Source organism: Pezoporus wallicus, unplaced genomic scaffold (genome assembly GCF_028554395.1).
Source record: "Pezoporus wallicus isolate ANWC-B61680 ecotype Strahan unplaced genomic scaffold, APGP_CSIRO_Pwel_v1 contig_6364, whole genome shotgun sequence".
Classification (NCBI taxonomy): Eukaryota; Metazoa; Chordata; class Aves; order Psittaciformes; family Psittacidae; genus Pezoporus; species Pezoporus wallicus.
Window position 1 is genome coordinate 192,834 of NW_026639198.1, and position 21,560 is coordinate 214,393.

The 21,560-nt window shown below is 46.6% G+C and overlaps 1 protein-coding gene across 4 annotated transcripts in view; it reads right to left on the reverse strand.

The window, feature by feature from the left end:
• PLEKHG4 (pleckstrin homology and RhoGEF domain containing G4) overlaps positions 1–21,560 on the reverse strand; it is an 89,993-nt gene that overhangs the window by 23,529 nt on the left and 44,904 nt on the right. For all 4 annotated transcript variants that reach the window (XM_057413886.1, XM_057413885.1, XM_057413887.1 and 1 more), the window contains 5 exons: positions 20,775–20,873; positions 19,585–19,733; positions 6,180–6,318; positions 4,590–4,712; positions 3,862–4,053 (listed from right to left, as the gene is read on the reverse strand). In XM_057413886.1, the coding sequence (XP_057269869.1) occupies positions 3,862–4,053; positions 4,590–4,712; positions 6,180–6,318; positions 19,585–19,733; positions 20,775–20,873 (702 nt within the window). The remainder of the gene's footprint in view (positions 1–3,861; positions 4,054–4,589; positions 4,713–6,179; positions 6,319–19,584; positions 19,734–20,774; positions 20,874–21,560) is intronic.

Below are 21,560 nucleotides of genomic sequence, written 5' to 3' on the forward strand. Positions count from 1 at the left end.
CACATCACTGCAAGCTAGGTGGCTGCAGTCCTGACAGGGCACACAGCTCTCACGTGAACCATGCCAAGCCTGTGTTCCAGACACTTTGTTGATGGTAAAGAGCATGCAGAGACCTGGATTATAAGAATCATAAAATCTTGGAATGGTTTGGTTTGGAAGGGACCTTAAAGCTCATCCAGTTCCAACTCGCTGCCATGGACACAGACATACTCCACTAGAGCAGGTTGCTCCAAGCCCCATCCAATCTGGCCTTGAACACTGCCAGGAATGGGGCAGCCCCAGCTTCTCTGGGCAACCTGTGCCAGGGCCTCAGCACCCACACAGGGAAGAACTTCTTCCCAAGATCTCATTTCAGTGTCCCCTCTGTCAGGTTAAAGCCATTCCCCCTTGTCCTGTCCCTACAGGCCCTTGTCCAAAGCCCCTCTCCAGGTTTCTTGTAGCCCCTTTAGGCACTGGAGCTGCTTTAACGTCTCCCAGAGCCTTCTCTTCTCCAGGCTGAACCAGCCTAGCTCTCTCAGCCTGTCTCCAGAGCAGAGCTCCTCCAGCCCTTCCTTGCAGCATCTCCACAGCTCCTCTGGACTCATTCCAACAGCTGCATGTCCCTCTTGTGTTGCTGCCCCAGAACTGAATGGGTGACTTGGGAAGTAATTTCACTCAATGAAAGCTTGAGAAAGGAAAAAACATGAAGCCTGACAAAGTAAGCACGGAGAGGGGCCTTGCTCTAGCTCTTCCTGGCAATGATGGTGTGCTATGGCACTATTACTGTGAAGCCAGAGTAAATAATGGGAGAGAACAGGGTACTGGGGACCACCCTCACAGGCATCCTAGAACAAAGCAGACATTACTCCTTTTGGTACCACAGACACACCCTTGCTTGTTCAGCTTTCCAGTTCTCTCCAAACACCATGTGCTGCCAGATCCCAATAGAGTCTTGCAACTGAGTAAACAAAGGACAGCAGTCAGCCCAGGCTTGAAGCCACAGGAAGATGGCAGGTCCCCACAGTGAGTCTGTGGTACTGAGAAACAACCCTCATCCCACAGCCAGAGATGAAGAAGGCAACTACCCCCAGCACTACTCCTGCCTCAGCCCAGGCACCATCCAGCCCTTGACAGGCACCAAGAGCTCCTGCCACAAAGGAAGTGGGGACAAATGGAAACATCCAGCTCGGTACCAGTCATGGCTTTGGGGGGGAACCCTGCCAGCCCATGTGCAAGCTCCATGTGGTCTGGCCCAGCTCAATCTGCTTCATCACAGGGAGCTTAGGCCATCAGGAACTGCCAAGCAATGAAAAAACAGTACAGACTTGATGGACCATATGGGGTTTTTCAGTGCTGTCCCATAGGCCATGACAGAATGCTACAAAATCCTTGCCCCCAACATGCAGCAGAAGGGCCAGCAAAAGAGCCTCCCATTCCTAGTAGGCAGTGAGGTACACAAGACAAATACCACGATCCCCATGGTGGGTGCTCCCCTCCCTTGGCACATGCTGAGATGTTTGGAGAGATCTGAGCTTGCCAGCTCATTACCATAGTGTATATGGCTTACTCATCCTCAGGCTCCTTCCCCAGATCCTGGGGTCTGGCACGTTGCAGGCTCTTTACAAGAAGGAAAATCAAGGACATTGCTTCATGTAGACTCCTGCTGTTGATATCCCCTCAGATATTAAGGAAGAGAGAAGGGGTTTAAGGCAGGCACTGACAAGATCACTGCAGAAATGTCAAAGCAGCTCAGCATCAGAACAGAGTGAAAGCAGTTGAAGATAAAACCTCCTGCTTTCCCTGCCTCCCAGACCACACCACTGACTTTGCTTTAGGAAGACAGAAAGCACTGTGGAGATCAAGATCAAAATAAGCAGTACTGAAAGAACTTCCATGCTGCACAGCAATCCCTGCACTCACCCTACGGCTGCAGGATGTTCCCCCCTTCCCTGGTTTTGGTTGGCCACCAGTTCACAGTACATAGGTGTTGTATTTACATCACTAGCATTGTTTATAGTTCTACTGAAACCAGTGAGATCAAAATCCTCCTCCCTACTAAAGCAAGATACCTCCACACCAACACAGTGTGCAGATACCCTGTGCTACCATCATTCAGTTTTCACTGCGCAGTATAAAAGACACAACCATGAGGGATGATGGTGCTGCTGCCACCAAGGAGAGCATCCCTCAGTTGCCATCCCCCAGAATGAAGCTGTATGAGCAGTGCCATGATGCCCTAAGAAAAGATATGGGCCATCTTAAGGGTCTGTGTAACATCTGTGCCCTTGCAAATGGCCCTGGCATTGGAAGGCTTTGAAGCTATGAAAGGATGCCCATTGCTGTTGAGTCCTGGCTCACAACCCTGGCAGCCCAACAGCTGCTACCACAATGTAGTTCCTGTACCTAAATGGAGAACATCATGTGCTACAGTCCACATTTGTGCTCCAGATTTCCAGCTTTGGTTGAGTGACTTCCTATAGGACCAATGTCTGGCTTGGCCACAGAACTGCCAACATGCAAAGCACAGCTCAGCACCTTTGTGTGCCTCAGTTTGTCGGAAGAAACATGACAAAACCCATCCTTTCTGGGACCCTTCCCTGGATCCTCATGATGGCAAAGGGTATTTCAGGGAGCAGAGCAGCCTCTGAATGTTTGTGCTCAAGCAGAGCACAGGATCTTGCCATTCTCCTATGGCACACTATGGTACTTTTCTCTCCACTGGGAAAAAAAATTACAGATTCCCACAGCAGGAATCTGGAGGGTCCCCCACCTGCACAGCAAACTGCACAGATGAGCTAGAGTGGGACTGCAGAGCATCACCAAAACAAATCAATCCTCACGTCTTGACAGCAACGTTCTCAGCTGCCTTCTCCACTCTCCTCCCTCCCACAGAATGCTTCTTGATGCTTTCATGTTTAGCTGAATTTCCTCACCTCTCCTCTGAGCATTTCTGGCAGCCAAAACAGCTCAGAGACAGCAACTAAGTGGCACCTACATCTGGTGGGACCTAAGTGGCATCTACAGCTTAACTTTTAGTGCCTATTCTTTGTAGAATTTGAGAACTTCAATACCCAGTGTTTGTACAAGTGTGCAATAAATGGAGCACAGGCTCCCTGGCTTTCTGTGCTTGCCAAAGCTTTGTTTGAAAATGCACTTAGAAAATCCTACTGTTTATTCATCTGCAACTTCAGAAACTAAAGGACACCAAATCCAAGTGTAGGTCTTCTGAATGGGTGGGTTTGCATTAAGCCGAACAGGTAAGAAACACAGACATTCAGCACAGTCACCACATGCACCCCCTCCTGCTCCCCAGGTGCCTGGGCCACCCCAGAACCCTTATTCCCTCAGCCACTCCCCTAATACCCCATTCTGGTGCTCCATTTTCTCACACAGGCCTCCACAAGAGAGGAGCTGCACTATATTTAGGGCTGAGTATCAGGGCGCTACTCCTGACGAGTCAATAGGCTGTTATCAGGATGTAAGGATGTAATATGAGCAAAATGCAGACAGCCTGCCCTGGCACAGTGGCCAAGACTGGACACAGGCAGCCAATCTCTTGGCCCTTGTCATTGGAGCCAGTGCTACCATGATCCTTCTGTCCACTGCAGCCATGAGAGGGACCTAAAAGCTCCAGTACAGGCAGCAGAAGACCTCTGCTCTGAACAGATGGAGACTTTCTTGGGTACACACCCACCCCTTCTTTACTTCCTGACTTGAAAATAATCACTGCAGACACATGAACGTGGGGGGCTTTTGCATGTCACAGGTCCAGCTCTCTGGTGGTGCACACACCGTTTCACACTTTTCATAAACAATCAAACTCTGGACTGTGTCCAAGCAGGCTTTTACACCCTCCTCCATGCAGCAGATGCTTTGTCTTACCTTGTCAAAGAACTCATAGAGCCTGACTATCTCACAGATTTGGTGCCTCTTTTCATCCAGCTGAGTGCAGAACTCCTCCAGTTGATCTCTGTAGGTCTGCAGCTTCACCCTATAGGAATGCACATCCACAGAGGAAAAGTCTTCCCAGTAATCCATCTTCTTTAGTGCTTCCTGCCCCCTTTTGCAATATTCCTGAAAGCAAAATGGGATTTTGTTTATGAGGATAGAGACCTGACAAGGACAGTAGATAATCTTCAAGGTCATTAATAACTAGGGCTAATTAGAATGTTTTTTAAGGTTCAAATCACATGAGCAGGGGTGTACTTGTTCACACCTGAATTCTGGAGCCCTGACCTCTTTTAGGATTTATAGTAGCCACACAGCAGCTTGTAAAGGCATACACAAAAATGTCCAGGTCAATTAGGATCAAACAGAAAAAGCAATGTTACAAGCACAACAAGGGAGTTACAAAAAAAAAAAAAAATCCATCTTCCATCATAGCAGGTATTTTCCTCAAGATTGTAAATTCCATCCACTAAGGCATTAAGCTGGTGGCTTTATCTACAGCAGGAGAGCAGAGAAGCTAAGCAGTGCAAGGAATGACACACACCTTGGTGATGCACACTTTACCAGTGACACCTTATTAGCATTATGGTTTTGGCTGAGTACGCACAAGGCTCCCCACTCAGTCTCTGGAGAGCAAATTTTTCCAATCTAATAACACTTACACTGGCAACAAGATCAAACTCCTTGAACTGCTTCTGTGCTTGAAGCAGCATCTCCAAAGAATCATCCAGGTTGATTGTTTCCTTTAATCGTTTTCTGCCAACATTCTCGATCCAACTGCTGACCTAGGAGAAAAGGGAAAAGCTCCACTATTAGTCAACCCTGTGCTACTCACCAAGGTAGCCTTCATGTGGAAAGAGGAAGGAGCTGCTCTCATAATGCTGGTCATTTTATGACCTGAAAGAATGTGTGTGTACACTTTTCCCCCTATCCTGACATTTCAGTCTGAGCCTCCTGCTAGGAGTTTTTCCACTTCAGGCTCCTGAGAAATCGCAAAGCTGTATTTCTCACTAGCCTTAGGCATAAACAAGGCAAGAAGCTGCTTGGGCTCTGTTTCAGGTGAGCCACAGTCTAATGCAAGCTCTGCAACCTGCAGGCTGGCCTCATATTCCTCTTATTGTTACCCCCAAATGGGACAAAATCTCCCTGCTGCCAGGTTTCCTACTTCACTTCCATTCTCTGACTGGCAGGACAGAAACTACACCAGTGTGAGTGCACTGGTGGCTCTTCCCCTCTGCAGTGTTCCATGGTCCTTTGGGACTCCCAGGTTTTCTGAAGGCAGCTCACCACAAAGCTGTTCAGTAACTGCAGATGCCTCAACAGAGCCCAGCCACAGCTGCAGTTATAAGCCTGTATCCTCAAACATGGGTAGAGAACCTACCAACAAGAGTGTCCTAAAAAGAAAGCAGACACAGGAGGCAAGGCAGGGTAACAGCACCTCCATCAACAGTGGGTTTAAAAACAGGCTAGCAAACTTGTCTACAATGCTTCAGGCATAGCTGCACCTGAGGGAAGGGACAGACTAATGCCCATGCATCCTGTTTTCCTCTGTCGTATGAATCCATATCCCAACTCAATCCCACAATTGAGGATAAACTCTGAATCCTGTGGACTGTGATGATGTCCATGCTCATGGAACAAGCCCACTGGCAAGAGGAGGAGACTGAGGTGGGTTCCCAAGTTGTGAACCATATGGAGAGGGGCACAGGCGCTAGAGCTCCTAGGCAGGCTTAAAAACAGGAGCAACTGATGCTGTCATTGGTGATCTGCAACTAAAGCAAGCTGGGAGCAGTCAGGTTTGCTCAATTCCATCAGAAGTAGTTCAGCTTAAACCAGGGACAGGTTGCAGAGACTGCCTTTGTGCCTTTTTTTCATTTCTGTTTGGTATAGGAACCTGTGTGCTTAAGTGAGTCTTTACTGGGTTCTTGCATCACACCTCTTGTCCTGAACACATAGGGCATGGCGTCCAAGTGTCTGCCTCCAAATGGGAGATCATTAAATCTCTTGGATCCACCTTGGCCTGTGAAAACAACAGGTAAGCTACAGCCTCCTTTGCAAATCCATTTCTCTTCAGAGGAGAAGAGCCCAGAATCCTGGAAGAGCAATGGTGAAACTGGTCCTAGTACTGATCTCGGATGCCTACAGGCTTCATTTTACACCTTCACACAGATCAACAGGCTCAGTACCTTTGGTGGAATACAGAGTCAGAGGGTGGCAGCAAGCAGTCACCAGAACTGACAGACAGGCCTTACCTCCTTAAAACACTCCTCCACTTTCTCGAACTCCATCACCAGCTCCAGTTCCTGGATGCGTTTGTTTGACAGCATCACCAGACGGTGAACACCCTCATCAACTTGGTTATAAAGCATGCTGGCAGCATCAAGAGCATCTCTGCAAGGAGATATAGGTCTGGTCAGGGGTTTCACATTAGGTCCTTCCCTCAGCACTTCAGTCATCCTCACCATGGGACCAGCAGTGGCCATCTCCATGTGGAGAACAGGAGAGTATAATGCTGCTTCCTGCATATTCCTGGGATTAACCACACTGATCCCAATGCAAACAATCTCCTCTCAGTCAGAATCCCTGCAAAATTTACTGTTCTTTCATATAGGACCTTCAGCTTTTCATGAACACAGATCAGCCCATCAATGGGCTTTCACAAACACAGGGTCAGGCAAAAACTGTGTCCAAAACCACCATCTGAATTAAATTTAAGTAAGTAAACAAGCAATCACAAGGAAGCAAATCTCTCCTGAGTGACTATATGAAGCACCTGATGCCCCACTCACTGTCAGAATTTCCACCAGCCAAACAAAACCACAGTGTACAGCACCCCAGAGCCAAGGGAAATCAAATTTTACAGGTTTGTGCTGGAAAGATTCACAGACAGAGCTCCCTGTCTTCCACAGGCAGATATGTTGACCAAAGACCTGCAGGCAACAACACCACAGTCAGTCTGGCCACACGCAGAAGGTAACATCCTCTGCACAGAGGCAGGGATGGAGGAGTTCAGGCTGGAGCCCAGGGCCCTTGGGTGCTGGAGCCAAGGAATTTACTAATACCCATCATCTTGCCATCTTTCAGCTGTGTGCAACACCTCTTCAGCACAAGCTCAGGTGAATTACAGACAGGATCCAGGACAGAATAGCACCCAAGCTTATTCTTTCTTTCTCTATTTCTTCTACTTCTAGACTTCTCTTCCTTTTACAAGTAGTAAAATCCCTTTTACAAGGACTCAACAGATACCTACAACAAAGTCTTACAGCCTCCTTCAGCTGTGCTTTACACTGGCACACTCAGCAGCCTGAGCATCTCCTGCAATCGCTCTAGGCCAGCTTTCATTCTGCCACGGTCTTACAACCTTCTGAGAGCATAGCTTTTTTACCATGTTATTTAAGTTATCCAAAGCACTTGTGAAACAGGGAGCTAATAAAACTCTGAAAGCTTTGTTAATAGAAATTAATACAAGCAATTCAGGATACACATTTATTTGTGTCTTGGGCAATCCTGAACCTATGAAATGCAATTTAAAAAAAGCATTGAGTGACAACCATTCTGTAGGTTTTAGACAGTACTTAACTGACATAAGGTAGTGCAAAGGATCTGGACAACTAGCTCTGCATAGCAGAAACCCACAGGATTTTTCCATTCAGAATTCCACTCAGTGCGCAACAGCCTCAAAACAGGCTTCTCAAAACTCAGGCTCTTAGACACTTTTGTTTTTCCTCTTCAAAATGCCATCAGACTGAATTAATTTCTTCAAAGAGCAGCCAAAAATAACCAAATGGACTATGATCAGTGCTACTGCAGTGCAGAGGAGGCAGGTTCTCTACAGAGAATCCGCAAGCTTTAGTGGAAAGATCGCAGCTGTAATGCTGGTTCCGTTTCCCAAAAGCCCCATAAACAAACAGTGCTGATAGGAGCCTTCTGTTTTGTAATACTTTCCTAGGGACAGACCCAGATCCAACCCAGGAGCTTCCAGCAGCAGAGCCATGACCACAGGCCAGGCTAAGCACTGGGAAGTGTATTTCTAGCACAGGTTGTGCAGGCCAGTTCCCGTCAGCAGCAGTGACACAGCTAGGACAGTTAATGAGAAACAGTTAGGAAGATGGCTGGAAGTTGGCAACAATGTTCCTGCTGGTGGATTTCGTGCAGCAGAGCATAGCTGTAAGGTTTCTGCATGAGGCTCTAGCACAATGATGGCCAGACAGCAGACACCCTTCGGTGGTACTCCCCCGAGTCTGAAGTCTCCGCTGGCTTGAATGCTCTCATCAATGCAAGAAAGTACATGGATACAATAAAGCCTCTTTCTCCCACTGGCACAGGCAAGCAAGCACCTGTAACTCTGCAGGCTGTTACATGCAAACATCTGAAATTATCCTGTCGTGAGGCAGGATATTTTCCAACCTTTCTCTGAGCTTCCATGCAAATCACTTTGGTGAGTGCTATCAAAGGAGTAGCATCACATCAACAAGCTAAACTGACCTACTAGACCTTTCTGTAATGAAAGTCCTTATGTCCACCCAAATTCATGATAGAGACAGCATGCATGGTTTCAATGCTTAACAAGGTATTACAAGATGATAACCTTATGGTGTAGCAACTTGAAACACAAGTTCCAGCTCCTGCACTGGCTGACCTAGCACAGAGTGTGATCTGACATAAGGGAGCAAGCCAGGGAGTCCCACTCTTTTCCATGCTGGAAGGAGGAAACAGGCCCCCAATTTTCTCAAATTTGAGTAGTTTTCCTTGAAAGAAATCAATCATAGCCTGGGCTGCAAAGCTCTAAATCCTACAGCTTCCCACATAACAGTCAGCACATTTCCCAGCATCACAAAACCGGCTTTCCTGAAAAAACCACTACAGCTAGGGGGTATAAAAATCACCCTCAAGGCAAAGGGGTAGGAAGCAATTACAAGCCATGTTTTAACTATTTTCTTACAAACAGAAATAGGCCTATCACAAGCTCACTGTGCAGAGGTGAATTCACTGTGGACACTGTGGGAAATGCACCATCCCTGGAGAAACTCAAGACCAGGCTGGATGTGGTTCTGGGCAACCTAATGCAGTTGAAGATGTCCCTGCTCATTGCAAGGGGGGGGGTGGACTAGGTGAGCTTTGAAGGTCCCTTCCAACCCAGACCATTCTATGACTCTATGACAAGGCCAGTTTGCTGGAGCACGCTTGAGGCCAGCACTGGCCTGAATGACCAGCAAACCACTCCAGGTACTCAGTCATCTTCCCCTATCTCAGCTGACTCAATGGCAAGCAAAGTGACTCCCTGGGGCTGAATGCACACATGAAAAGCCTTGGCTTGACTGAGCCACAGGCATCTCAAACTGATCTAGAGACAGTTGAGGATGTGTTCAGGAGTTTATAATATAAACAGGGACTGGACAGAGAATTCAGTTCAGAGGGCTGGAAGTTAGCTCTTGGTTTATCTGGAAGCTGGACTGTTGAGGGTATATATCATCCAAAATCACTTACTCTTGCTATTTAAGTCATTTTGTTTTCTGTGAATGCTTGCAGAAAGCTCTTGATACACTTTGCAGGGCACAATCCAACACCCTACAGCTGCCCCTTCCCTTGGTCCTGTCTATGCCTTGCTGAGTGACTGCACATAGGCTGACCATAGAAAAACTGTTTCCAAACAGCTCCTCAGAGCTCCTCTGGCTCAGAGCACCAGAGGAACTTCAGGTTTGGCCTTACACCATCTCTCTTCCTCCTCTTTCTTCTCCACCAAGTCCCTTCAGCATCCCAGTTCTCTCTTTCAAGGTCCAGCCACACTGTTTTCACATGCTCTGCCCTGCTTGGGAGGCATTCATTAAAAACCTCAGCGTCCAGTTGTTGGTCTTCTGTTGCATCTTCATTCATACGTTGTCAGCTCCTGACAGTTCACTTTTACCAGCCTGACAGGCTTGCTCACTAACTTCCATCTTTTACTCTCTTACACAGAGGAAAATATGATCCTTTCTGCCCTGTAGTATAAAGTAGGTAGGCAAACTCAGCCAAACAAAGAAACCACTCACAGTCCATGGGAAAGTTTGTTTCTTCAATTCACTTGGGCACTTCCAGTGCTCACTGGACATTAAGCATGTTCTCCCAAATCTCTGTGCAGCTGTTTACCTATTTACATATACCCATCCATATCTTAAAAACCTTCTTTCTAAATCATTTCAGTGTACTAGTAAGCTCAACAATATCCTGCAACAGGGAGTTGCATAGGAAAGTGATACCTTGTATTGAGAACTGTTTCTTTTTCAGAATCACTTTGGAGTTTTTCATTCCGGTCCCTTCATTATCTTTGAGGCACCTTGGAGGAAACAAGCCAAATACTGAAAATTTAGTTGAAGAAGCAAAACCTACTTCCATCCTGCCACACAAAGGGAAGCACCTTGCTGTTATGAACCTTAAAGAGGTTTATTATTAGTGGCTGCACAACTCTGTGAAAAAAAGGTTTTAAGTCAGTGGAAAGTCTTGTCTAAGCTTGGATGAGTTTGGATGCATTGCAGTTCCCCTGCACATGTGAGTATGGTAATAATAGTCTTTCACTACATTCTTCCACAGTCAAATCAAAGTAATTTTGCAATAGTGCAGTGTCAATATAATTTATAGCAAAAAAAAGGAGTAGCTTGATGTCAGTTTATGTCTCCCCAAATCCTGTTTTCATTGGGCAATTATCATTTCAGTGGAAAAGGTTCCAAATGTCTTCAGTTTTTTGGAGAAGTGCCAAGCTCTTCTATAATGGCAGGGTAATTTTAAACCTATAATTTAGAAAGACCATTTCTGGCTGAATCCATCCTCCAAAAAAAGTTAGCCTTGGAAAGTTACACTTTAGTTTTCAAAGCAAAATAGAACAAGAAAAGCACACAGAGAAAATGAACAGGATTTGGCTAGTAAGAGATTAGAAGGATGGTTTAATCTAAGGACACAAATGGAAATCAAAGTGTCTTCTCTGGCAGTATTCAAGTCCAGGTTGAATGGGGCTTGGAGCAACCTGGTCTAGTGGAAGATGTCCCTGCCCATGGCAGGGGTTTGGAAATGGATGAGCTTTAAGGTCCCTTCCAGCCCAAACCTTCTGTGATTTTATGATCATCTGTGCTGACACCATGGCTACATAATCACTGAAGCACCCTGAGCAATGCTCCAGGAATAAATCCTCCCAGCTCTGCAGGGAAAGTCCTGTGTGCCTCAGGGCTGTTTTGCAGGAAGAGAAACACAATTATTGCCACTAATGCATATTGGTAGCAACCTACATAACTGCCATATTTGTAATGATCCCATTAAAGGAAGTCAGCCTCAAATGCACATTCCAGCTCTACAAGATCAAAACTTCACATGCAGCTGGGATTAGAATCCAACCAGTCCATGGGGAAGCTAATGCAGCTATTGCTAAATAAACTAATTATTCTTTGCAGCACACAAATAGCCACAGTGGTTTTAATTACCTAGTAAAAGTATTTGAGGAACTGGTGCAGTTTTTTAGAACCCCAAAGTGCCCTTCAAAAGGCCCAGGGGTCAAACACCAAGTTTCATAGAATCATAGAATAGTTAGGGTTGGAAAGGACCTTTAAATCATCTAGTTCCACCCCCCCTGCCATAGGCAGGGACACCTCACACTAAACCATCTCACCCAAGGCTTCATCCAACCTGGTCTTGAACACTGCCAGGGATGGATCATTCGCAACCTCTCTTGGCAACCTATCCCAGTGCCTCACCACCCTAAAAGGAAAGAATTTCCTCCTTGTATCCAATCTAAACTTCCCCTGTTTAAGTTTTAACCCATTGCCCCTTGTCCTGTCACTACAGTCCCTAATGAAGAGTCCTTCCCCAGCATCCCTATAGGCCCCCTTCAGATACTGGAAGGCTGCTATGAGTTCTCCACGCAGCCTTCTCTTCTCCAGGGGGAACAGCCCCAACTTTCTCAGCCTGCCTTCACACAGGAGGTGCTTCAGTCCCCTGATCATCCTCATGACCCTCCTCTGGACTTGTTCCAACAGTTCCATGTCCTTTTTATGTTGAGGACACCAGGACTGCACACAATACTCCAGGTGAGGTCTCACATGAGCAGAATAGAGGGCAGGATCACCTCCTTCGACCTGCTGGTCATGCTCCTTTTGATGCAGCCCAGGATACGGTTGGCTTTCTGGGCTGTGAGCAAATTTAGGGTTGCCTGTGGGATTCCTGCCATTCATGATGGGACCATGGGATCTAGCTGAGACCACAGCCCTGCCTGAACCCCTCCTCACCAGGTTACCCAATGAGCACATGCACTGGGAACAACCCACCCAATTAATCCAACACACCACAGACCACAATAGCTCTTCTGGAGCACAGTTCATTTAAACATGTTTCTAGCAGAAACAGACTCTGAGATCCCTTTAAAAGTAAAGGGATTGATGTTTGCAGTTATACAAGCACCCATGCGTGATCCCAAGCTGCTACCTTTGATTGCAAGCCCCAGCCTGGCTTGAATTCAGTTACAATAAAACTGTGTTCAGACTCTGGTTGGTTTTAAACCCCAGTAAGATCCATAAAACTGACTGGAAAAGTAAAAATAGTATAAGAAATCCCAAACCAATAAGTAGCCTACATATGGGAAAAGCTCACCCTGCAGTGGGGCCTGAGATAGGATGTGGAAACACCATTCTGGGAACAGCATGCTGTGGTTTTCAACCCTCAATAAACAGCTTCCACCTCCAAACCTTGTCTTCATCCCTATTTATGCTTATATTTGTTATCTAGGTGGACTTCCCTAGTCTAACAGCTGCATACCCAGAGTTAGGACCACCTGAGTATCAAGATTCCCTGCTCAAATACACACCCACTGTCATTTAAAGTCACACACCTATTTCCCCAATCCACTGTCCTTTTGCAAACTCCCTGTGTTTATGAAACACATAATAGCAGTAACTCTGACATTAACTACCCCAGCGACAGAAACATCCACCCCAATATAACTGTATAAAAATCAGTGCTTGGGGGATAGTCTGGGCTGAGCCAGAAACTTCAGGAGGTTCAGTTAACATCCTATGCTGGAAACTTTTTGTAGTTTTTTCCCTAATATTTTTAAACAGATAAAAACCAGTGTGGCATTAATTACCTAATGCCCTGTTGGCATGAAAAACATTGCAAAAAAGAACAAGCCAAACCAGAGCCTTCTGGGTAAATTCCCCACTGAATCCAGGAAGATTTAAAACAAAAGACAGCAGAAAATAAATAGCAGAAATGGAGCTGAAGGGTATCAGCTCATGAAAAGCCTAACAGAACAACTAAAACTTACCTAGCCAGATCTCTGCAACCTTTTACCTTTCTGCTAGTGCCATGACTGGCTCCACACAGCCCTTCATCCACTCAGAACAACAACGGCTCCAATGCTCCTCTATGCGCAGAGCAACTAGGTTTGTTTAATGTGAGTGTAAGTGCTTTTTACCAGGCTAAAGCCACCACGCCACAAAGGGAACAGGTTAGACTGTAAGGAAGATGAATACCAAGCAGCAGAGTATGTGTTTGGATAGAAATGTTGCCCTGTGCTCCTCCCTCCACCCCACACAAACAAATGAGCCCAAGGAAGAGCACTGCCACTGCTGAAGGCAAATGCATTAATGTTTGTCAGCATCTTCTGCGTCGACAGCAACAGCACAGAGGCATCTTGTGGCAGGAAGCTGTCCATCTGTGAGGCCAGGATGTAAGCAGAGGGTTTCACCCTGCTTCAAGGTGTATCAAGAGCTTGTCCTATCCAAGAGATGAAGGTTTTAGGATTAGGGCCACTGGAGAAACAGACATAGGACACCTTCCAATGAAGGATGCCTCTCACAGACTATGTCAGGAGTGTGCACTGTAGCAAGTGGGAGCATGAGAGGTTCCCAAAGCTTCCAGAGAGGCAGGAAGATGAACAAGCACCAGTTAAGCAAGCCAGGAAAATGGCATCAATGAGAGGTATACAGGCATTGCCTTCTTTTGAAGAACATACAAACACAAAGAAGCAACCATCAAACAGGCCATAGCACTGCAACAAACACATCTGTAATGCACAAGGGGGATGGCAGGAGACAATACTACCTTCAGGAAGGATTTCACAGTGTAAGTTGCCTGGATATGACCACCAGCACATGGCAGCAGCTATCAGCTCAGGGTAATAGCTGGACCTGATGATCTTAAAGGTCTTTTCCACCTGGTTGATTCAATCATTCTGTGATTTACCTTCCAAACCAAGAAGGCCAAGTAACCCCAGTCCCTCCAGACTGGGACTTACACACCAGACCCCTGTCTCCCCTCTTCCCTCACCCCCTGGATAATCAGCTTAGTCTCTCCACCTCTATCCCAGACAGACCGAGCTTTGGATGGTGCTTGTGCAGTCCTTCCCTCCTGGAGCCCCTGAGAGCCTGTGCATTACCCAAGTTTACTTCCAGCAAAGGAGATCAGACACCACAGGGGTTCATGTGACTGCCTTGGAGCACCCCTGGAGATGCTACTAATGGGAGTCTTGCTGAAGACCCACATATACGAGCTCATACAGCACCACACAGCTATAGCCCACTGCATCATCAGCTGGCCACAGCTTCAAGCAGACCTAGTGCCTCAATACCATGTGTGGAAGCTGTTAGCTGTAAGACCACCCTCTGTTGCTGCAACTGAGTCAGGTCCAGCATCAGGAACCTGGGAGGTGTTGCTCAGGAAGCCAGCTCCACACTGCCTATTACCTCTGGCTCAGGTCCCCACCCAGAGCTTCCAACCAGATCACTGAGGCACACTAAAAATAGCCAGCTCACAAAAACAGCTCTTGACTCTGGCCTCTCCACCCTCCAAGTACAGAGACTAACTCTGCTGCCTTTTGCAAACAAAAGGAGAATTCACTCCTCCATCTATTTATAAGCTGCTTATTCACAGCTCACACACACAGATTCTTTTCCGATGTGGAGCTTGGAGAGATAAGACTATACATTTTCTGGTTCCATACTGCACAGAGCCAGCACCCAGCCTGGTTATTCCTTCACCATTTGAGTTTTTTCTCTTTCTTCCAGCTCTCACACGAAATGTTGTGGCTGTCTTGATCACTAAGGTAAGTGTTGATTGGTAAGAAGCAAAACATGACCCAGCAGTGTACACTTGCAGCCCAGAAACCAACTGCATCATGGGCTGCATCACGAAGGGGACTCCCCCTCCTTTACTCTGGTTTCCTGACACACCCCTCTGCAGTCCTGCATCCAGCTCTGGGGCAACAACACAGGAGGGAAGTGGAGCTGTTGGAGTGAGTCCAGAGGAGGCCACAGAGATGTTGCAATGGCTGGAGCAGCGCTGCTATGGAGACAGGCTGAGAGAGCTGGGCTGGTTCAGCCTGGAGAAAAGAAGGCTCTGGGAGACATTAGAGCAGCTCCAGTCCCTAAAGGGGCTACAAGAAACCTGGAGAGGGGCTTTGGACAATGACCTGTAGGGACAGAACAAAGGGCAATGGCTTTAACCTGACAGAGGGGACACTGAAATGAGATCTTGGGAAGAAGTTCTTCCCTGTGCGGGTGCTGAGGCCCTGGCACAGGTTGCCCAGAGAAGCTGTGGCTGCCCCATCCCTGACAGTGTTAAAGATCAGGTTGGATGGGGCTTGGAGCACCTGCTCTAGTGGAATATGTCTGTGCCCATGGTAGGGAGCTGGAACTGGATGAGCTTTAAGGTCTCTTCCAACCCAAACCACTCTGTGACTCCATGATTCTACGGACATGCAGAGCATAATGCAATCCCACTCCCGTGCCACACTTGAGAAGCCAGGTTTGCTGATGGGGCCAGGCACATGGCAGGTGTACTCTGGTTCAACCAGTATAAAGCACCATTATATTAACAGAAGATGTTTAGATTTTCTTTGCTCCACTTCTGACTCACTGCATATCCACAGGACAAAAGGCATCACTGGACACTTTGTCTAGGCAAGCATTCCCAGCTCTTGGCTATGCTGGAAAAGCAGCAATAATGAGAACAGTGGAAAATGTCTGGCTAAAGACCAGGTTAAAAGTCTCCCTGACTAGCTGCCCAGCCACACTTTAGCAAGAGCTCCCACTGCTGCTGCCCGACTTCTGGCAGCTCCTCTGACACATCTATCATAAGGCTGGAGAAGCCTTCAAATTACATCACAAAATAAACAATGCATTAACCCACTTTCCAGCACTGACTTAGTGAGTTGAGTGGCCTGTAAGCCACAGGTTGGTTGATCAATACACTAGATATCCTGACACCAAGGATACACCTGCTAGCCAATTTTATGTAACTAATTAAAAAGACTGTTTATTAAAAAATTCCTGTCCAAAAGTGTAAAAATAAGTATTAATAGCATTAAAGTGATGGATGTCTCTGTGGCATTTGTCCATTCTTACCTAGAGGAACTTCAGCTAGGCTAATAGTTCTGGCATTTCAATCCCTGGAAGACTGGGAGAGCAAAACTTGGAAGCTTTCAGCTAACAGACCTGGAGAAGTACTCAGCCTCCAGTGCTGCCGTTGGTGTGAAGGGAGATATGGTGGCTCTGAAGCCAGCCAGCTCCACCACAGTAAATCAGTGGCATTGCCACCCTCAGCGGTCCACCAGCACCTCTGGGTGGCCACACTATGCACTTGAAAGAGGTGCCACAAAAATACTGGCTCACCAGTACCACACCCAGGCCAACTGTAAGTCAAATTCAGCCATGTCTTCCTGGAGGTGGAAAAGCACTGTGGGACCAGCCAAGCACACCATATCTGCTCAGCCTGCTCCCGGCGGTGGGCTGCAAGCACGATGTGTATTCTGTAACGTAGCTTCACCTTTCTAAGCCAGAAAAAGGGAAAAACCCAGAAAGACTGCTTGGAGAAATCTTTTTTTCCTTTGTGGATAAGCACCTGGATGAGCAGGGCTATCCTTTACAGTGGTACTTGGCGGAGAAAGGAGTACGGAGACTCCTGGTCAGCTCACACTGGAAACAGAGCAAGTAAAGTTACCGGTCAGAGACACTGCTGCGGCACTACAGTATCTCTCGGGACGGGACCATCCAGGAATGACTCCTAGAGGCTCTGAAAGCATCTGTCAGAAACATGTGGATGCACCACAGTGCATCTCTCCTGCATGAGCCATCTCCGATGGGATGAGTTCGATTTCTGCAGGAAAGGAGCTGTGTCACTGGCTTAGCAAACCCTTGCAAAGCCCAGGTCAGGCCTGAGCAGCAGTGAGATCCTACTGCTCTGTGTCATGCAACACTCCAAAGGGCATCTCAGATCTCCAGGAGGGCACAGCAGGGAAATGTGCCAAAAATCAATCCCAAGGGAAGAGTTCCACGACTAAAGAAAGATTAAAGCAAGTCTTGTTTGCTCTGTGCTCCCGATAGGTATCTGGCTGATATCATCTGTCTGCACAGAGCACAACGCTGCTTCCGGGCCTATTTTGTCATATGCTCCCTAACCTGCAGTCAGGCCTTTCAGACAGGTTCACCCATCTCTGTTCTTACCACCTGCTGCTATTCTTTTTGCCACATAAAGTCACAAACTAGCAAGAAACTCAGCTGTCAGAGCTGGAAAAACATATCCACCCCCCCAAAAAAAAAAAAAAAAAAAAAAAAGGGGTAAATCAATCTCTTGCTTTTTTAATCCCAAGGTGATGGTGCAGCCGGGCTTGTCTTTTTTACGCCTCTTAGAAAAAATAAAAAAAAATAAAAATCACAGTTTATACCTTTAGTTCTGCACTTTTGATTGGAACATTTTAATTAAGTGGAACTAAGAGTCCAGGAAACTGCTCCCTTCCTCTATTTCTATAAAATTTTTGCACATTTGGACAGATATCTGTTCACAGCTGGCCTCAGCTTCTGACTAAGAAGTCTTGGCAGTCATGACTCTGCTTGATCAGGCTTTTGCACCACAAGAGAAAAGAAGAAATTAAGCCAATGTAACACATGATTAACATTAGAACCCGAGAGGTAGCTCAGACGGATAAAGCCATTTGACTTGCTTTTGTAAATAATTTCATTTCAAGTGTTAGGGGAATAGATGTGGAATCCAATCCAGTACAACAGGCAATGCTGAGAGCACAAACACAACCAGCCCTCCTCCATTTTCGCACGTCACTGGTCAGAAATCTAATACTGGACACACATACACCAAGAGCCACTCCATTCTAGCTTAGAAAGCCAACTACAATATTTTGTCCCTACCCTGCTTTGACCCTCTCTGTTAAAGAAGCCTTTGAAAATCATAACCATCAGAGCATTTACAGCGTGAGCAGAGCTCTGAACCTTTAATATCTGCACACCAGTTTGGAAAGATGGAGCAAGTGCAGAGCCATGATCTAAACCCAAAAACGCCTTATGTAGAGTTCTCTGGTCAAGTGATGGGGGGTTTTTCCCATTTGAAAGGATCCTGGAACAAAGAACAGTGGATTTTAGTCCTCTGATCCAAGTTACATGACAAGCAGGCACTTCCTCAGTTAAAATACTGCATGGATTTTAGTTTCTGCAACTACTCCACAGGCTAGAATAGATCTTTCTCCCACTATCTTTATCTACACTCCTCAGACCGAAGGACCCACAACATATGCTCTCCATTCATACTGGCAGGCAACAAATATAACCCAAATTAAACGGAGAACATGTTATACAGCCTCAGCATACACCCACACACTGTGCAAACAGAGAATTATGCATATCCCCCGCCCCTGCCCTTGCTAAACTAATCAAAGCAATAGATTATCCTTAGGGGCTCTGTCAGATCAGGTTTCAAAGTTGATCACCTCTCTGTGCAAGAATACACGCTAAGCTTAAAACCAAGCTGCAAGAGCTGCTGACAGGACTCACAGGAAGCAGGGAGAAGAAAGTTACAAGACCTGTCCCCAGGCTTCCCTCTCACTCAGCGCCGACCTCAGCCTCCCAGTGGGGGGTAGCAACTCGCACTGTCATCCACTTGATGACTTTTCAAAGAGAAATGTTCTTCTTTGTTCGTGTGAGATACTCTCTAAGTTATTTTATTATCTCCTTTCTACTCCCTCCCTTAAAACCTCCCAGCTTGTGACAGCAACGGAGAGATGAATCAGAGCAAGGCAGCCCTGCCACCCACTGAGCCCTCGTCTGCACCCACATGCCAGCTGTTTGCACAGCACATAGCACAGAAGCCTTCACATGCTGATAGGCTTCAGGTGCTTTAACTGTACAAACAGGAGTTGTGCAATGCCCTGGGGATTTCAAACAGCTGGTCTTTCTTAGGCCCTGCTTTTCATACCAATTTTGCAAGTGGGCAGTGAATATTTGGTTGTGCAAACTGTACGAGGGTGTGAGGAGAACTGAGTTTGCTTCAGCCAGAAAGCATTCCTCGCAGTTCAGGTCCTTGGAAAATGATAGCCTGGACCTAAACATTTATCACTGGCATCAACAATTAAGACTTGTGTTTCAGAGGTGCACAAAATATCCCTCTCTCTCTTCGCTGATTTGGTTTGGAAAAAAAGCTTTAACCATCTAAATGAATCCACCCAGACAAGTTTTTAGACTGAGGAAGAAGTCAGAAAAAGAGTAAAAGTCATTACACTTTTCACTTTTGCTGTTTTCAACACAAGTCCTCACTACACGAAGCTGCGCTCTCGCCTGCACCAAGGATGGATCATCTCACTCTCAAGCCTGCTGTTTGCTCATCTCCACCTCTTCTCCCACTCTTGGGGCTCACCTGTAGTCGTGGGTGAGGGTGACACAAGATTCCTCCTTCCGCAGTCTGGCCAGGAGTGCTCCCCCCTCCAGCTGCAGCTTGACCAGCCGTGCATCTTCAAGAACATTCTTCATCAGCTGCCTGTAATTCCTCAGCAGCACAGCTGCCTCCTGCAGGGATGGCAAGATCAAGATGAGCAGTTTCTGCAACTACAGGCAATGAGGTAACAGGCAAAAAATATCACCCAACCAAAACCACACATAAACCACATCTCACCTTGGCTCACCCAAGGGAAGAGGAAGGTTGGTTCCCACAGCTGTTTCTGTCAAGGCTGCCAAGCCCAAAATGATAAACAGCATTCCTTATACTCTAGATACTTTCCCCACCAGGCTAAAATGGAAACCTGATTCCTACCATTGCCCGTGCTCCATTTGCAAGGCATGGAAAGAACAAGCATTCCAGCCTCATCTTCCACTCACAGCTGGCTCCTACTGGTCTTAAGAGCCTGGCTCTGCATGGCTCCAGGCTGTGGGAAAGGTGCACATGAAAGGTTCGTGATATACACACAGATACCTGAAGGCCCAGAGAAGCCAATGCTTTAACTACTGGGACCCTCAGTGCAGAGTTGGCAGCATTTCTTACTATGTAAGTAGTAGAGCAGCTTCCCAAGAGTTAGGAAATACAGTGTTTGCAACAACACAGGCTTGGTCTTTGTACCTTCCTTTTCGTGCCCACTTCCAAACTTCTGCTCTAAAGGCCCCAAAATGGAAGCACAGCACAGCCTTGGCCTGGCGAACACTGTCTATATTGTCACCTAACTTTATTCCAGGCCATTCAAGCCAACCTCCTGTGGCACAGTCCAAGGCAGCTGCTCAGCACTAGAGACACCAAAGCTAGTAGAGCCTCAGAGCTGTGGAGCTGCTAGAATGTGCTCCAATACTAGAGCAAGCACCGTCAGCAACAAGTACAGCTGAAAGGATCTTCTGGGTGATGCTGAGGGATCAAAGAGCCAGCTTCTACACATAGCAAAGCCTCTGTCACTTCATCTGGGTTAGCTTCTACTAGTCCTGCTGTCCTGCCAGCTCCACAGTGACACACAGTACTTGGAACACTCTGCTACTACAGGCTGTAAATTAAAACCTACAACTCTTCTGCAGCTACCCATCGTCCTGCTGTCTGTCTCTCTGATACAAAGTGAGGGACATGTTTACCTCAGCTCTTCCTGGCAATTTTCCAGTTTCCACTTTATGAATAGCTCCCTGGAGGAAGGCACAAGCACCTTGGCATCCATGTAGCAAGTGTTCCAGCTTCTACAAGAAGAAAGGACCAAGGCAGAGAGTATTGTTTCATAGCTGACAGGAAAGCTGTCTTTTCAGCTTGCAGAAGGTTAGAAGTACAGAAATCAAGAGAGGATCAAACACATTAACCAAAGGCTTCAACTATACCTCTCTGTATCAGCAGAGAGGCCCATCAGAGGCTTCAGATGCACCACGCTATGTCTGCAAGAGTGCCCAGCAAGGCCTTGATGCAGACATTACAAACCTACATACTCATGGCTGCTATGGGTCATGCTTTGGAAAAGGAAAAGGAAAAAGCAGTCCACTGCTTTTCCCACATTCCACTTGTGGCACCCACATTCTTTCTTGTAACTTCCCACTAAGATGAATCATTATGTATGAATTTTGGAGGAACAAAACACAGAATGAGTACTTGGAATTTCTCTACCTTAAATCATTTCACGTCAAAAGTAATGCAAATGAAAGATCAGGAAACTGGAAATCTTCCAAAATTAAGCATTTTAACCTACTGAAAAATCTGAAATCCCTCCTCATTTTGGGAGTGGGGGTGGGGGAAACACTCCAAACATTTTACATGGTTCACAAGGCAGTACTTTTTAGAAAAGTCAGTGATATAAAGCCTATATCTTGTCAGATGCCACCCTCCAGCTACTGAAATCAGATATTCCAAAACAACAGTGCTCAAAACAAATGAAAAAA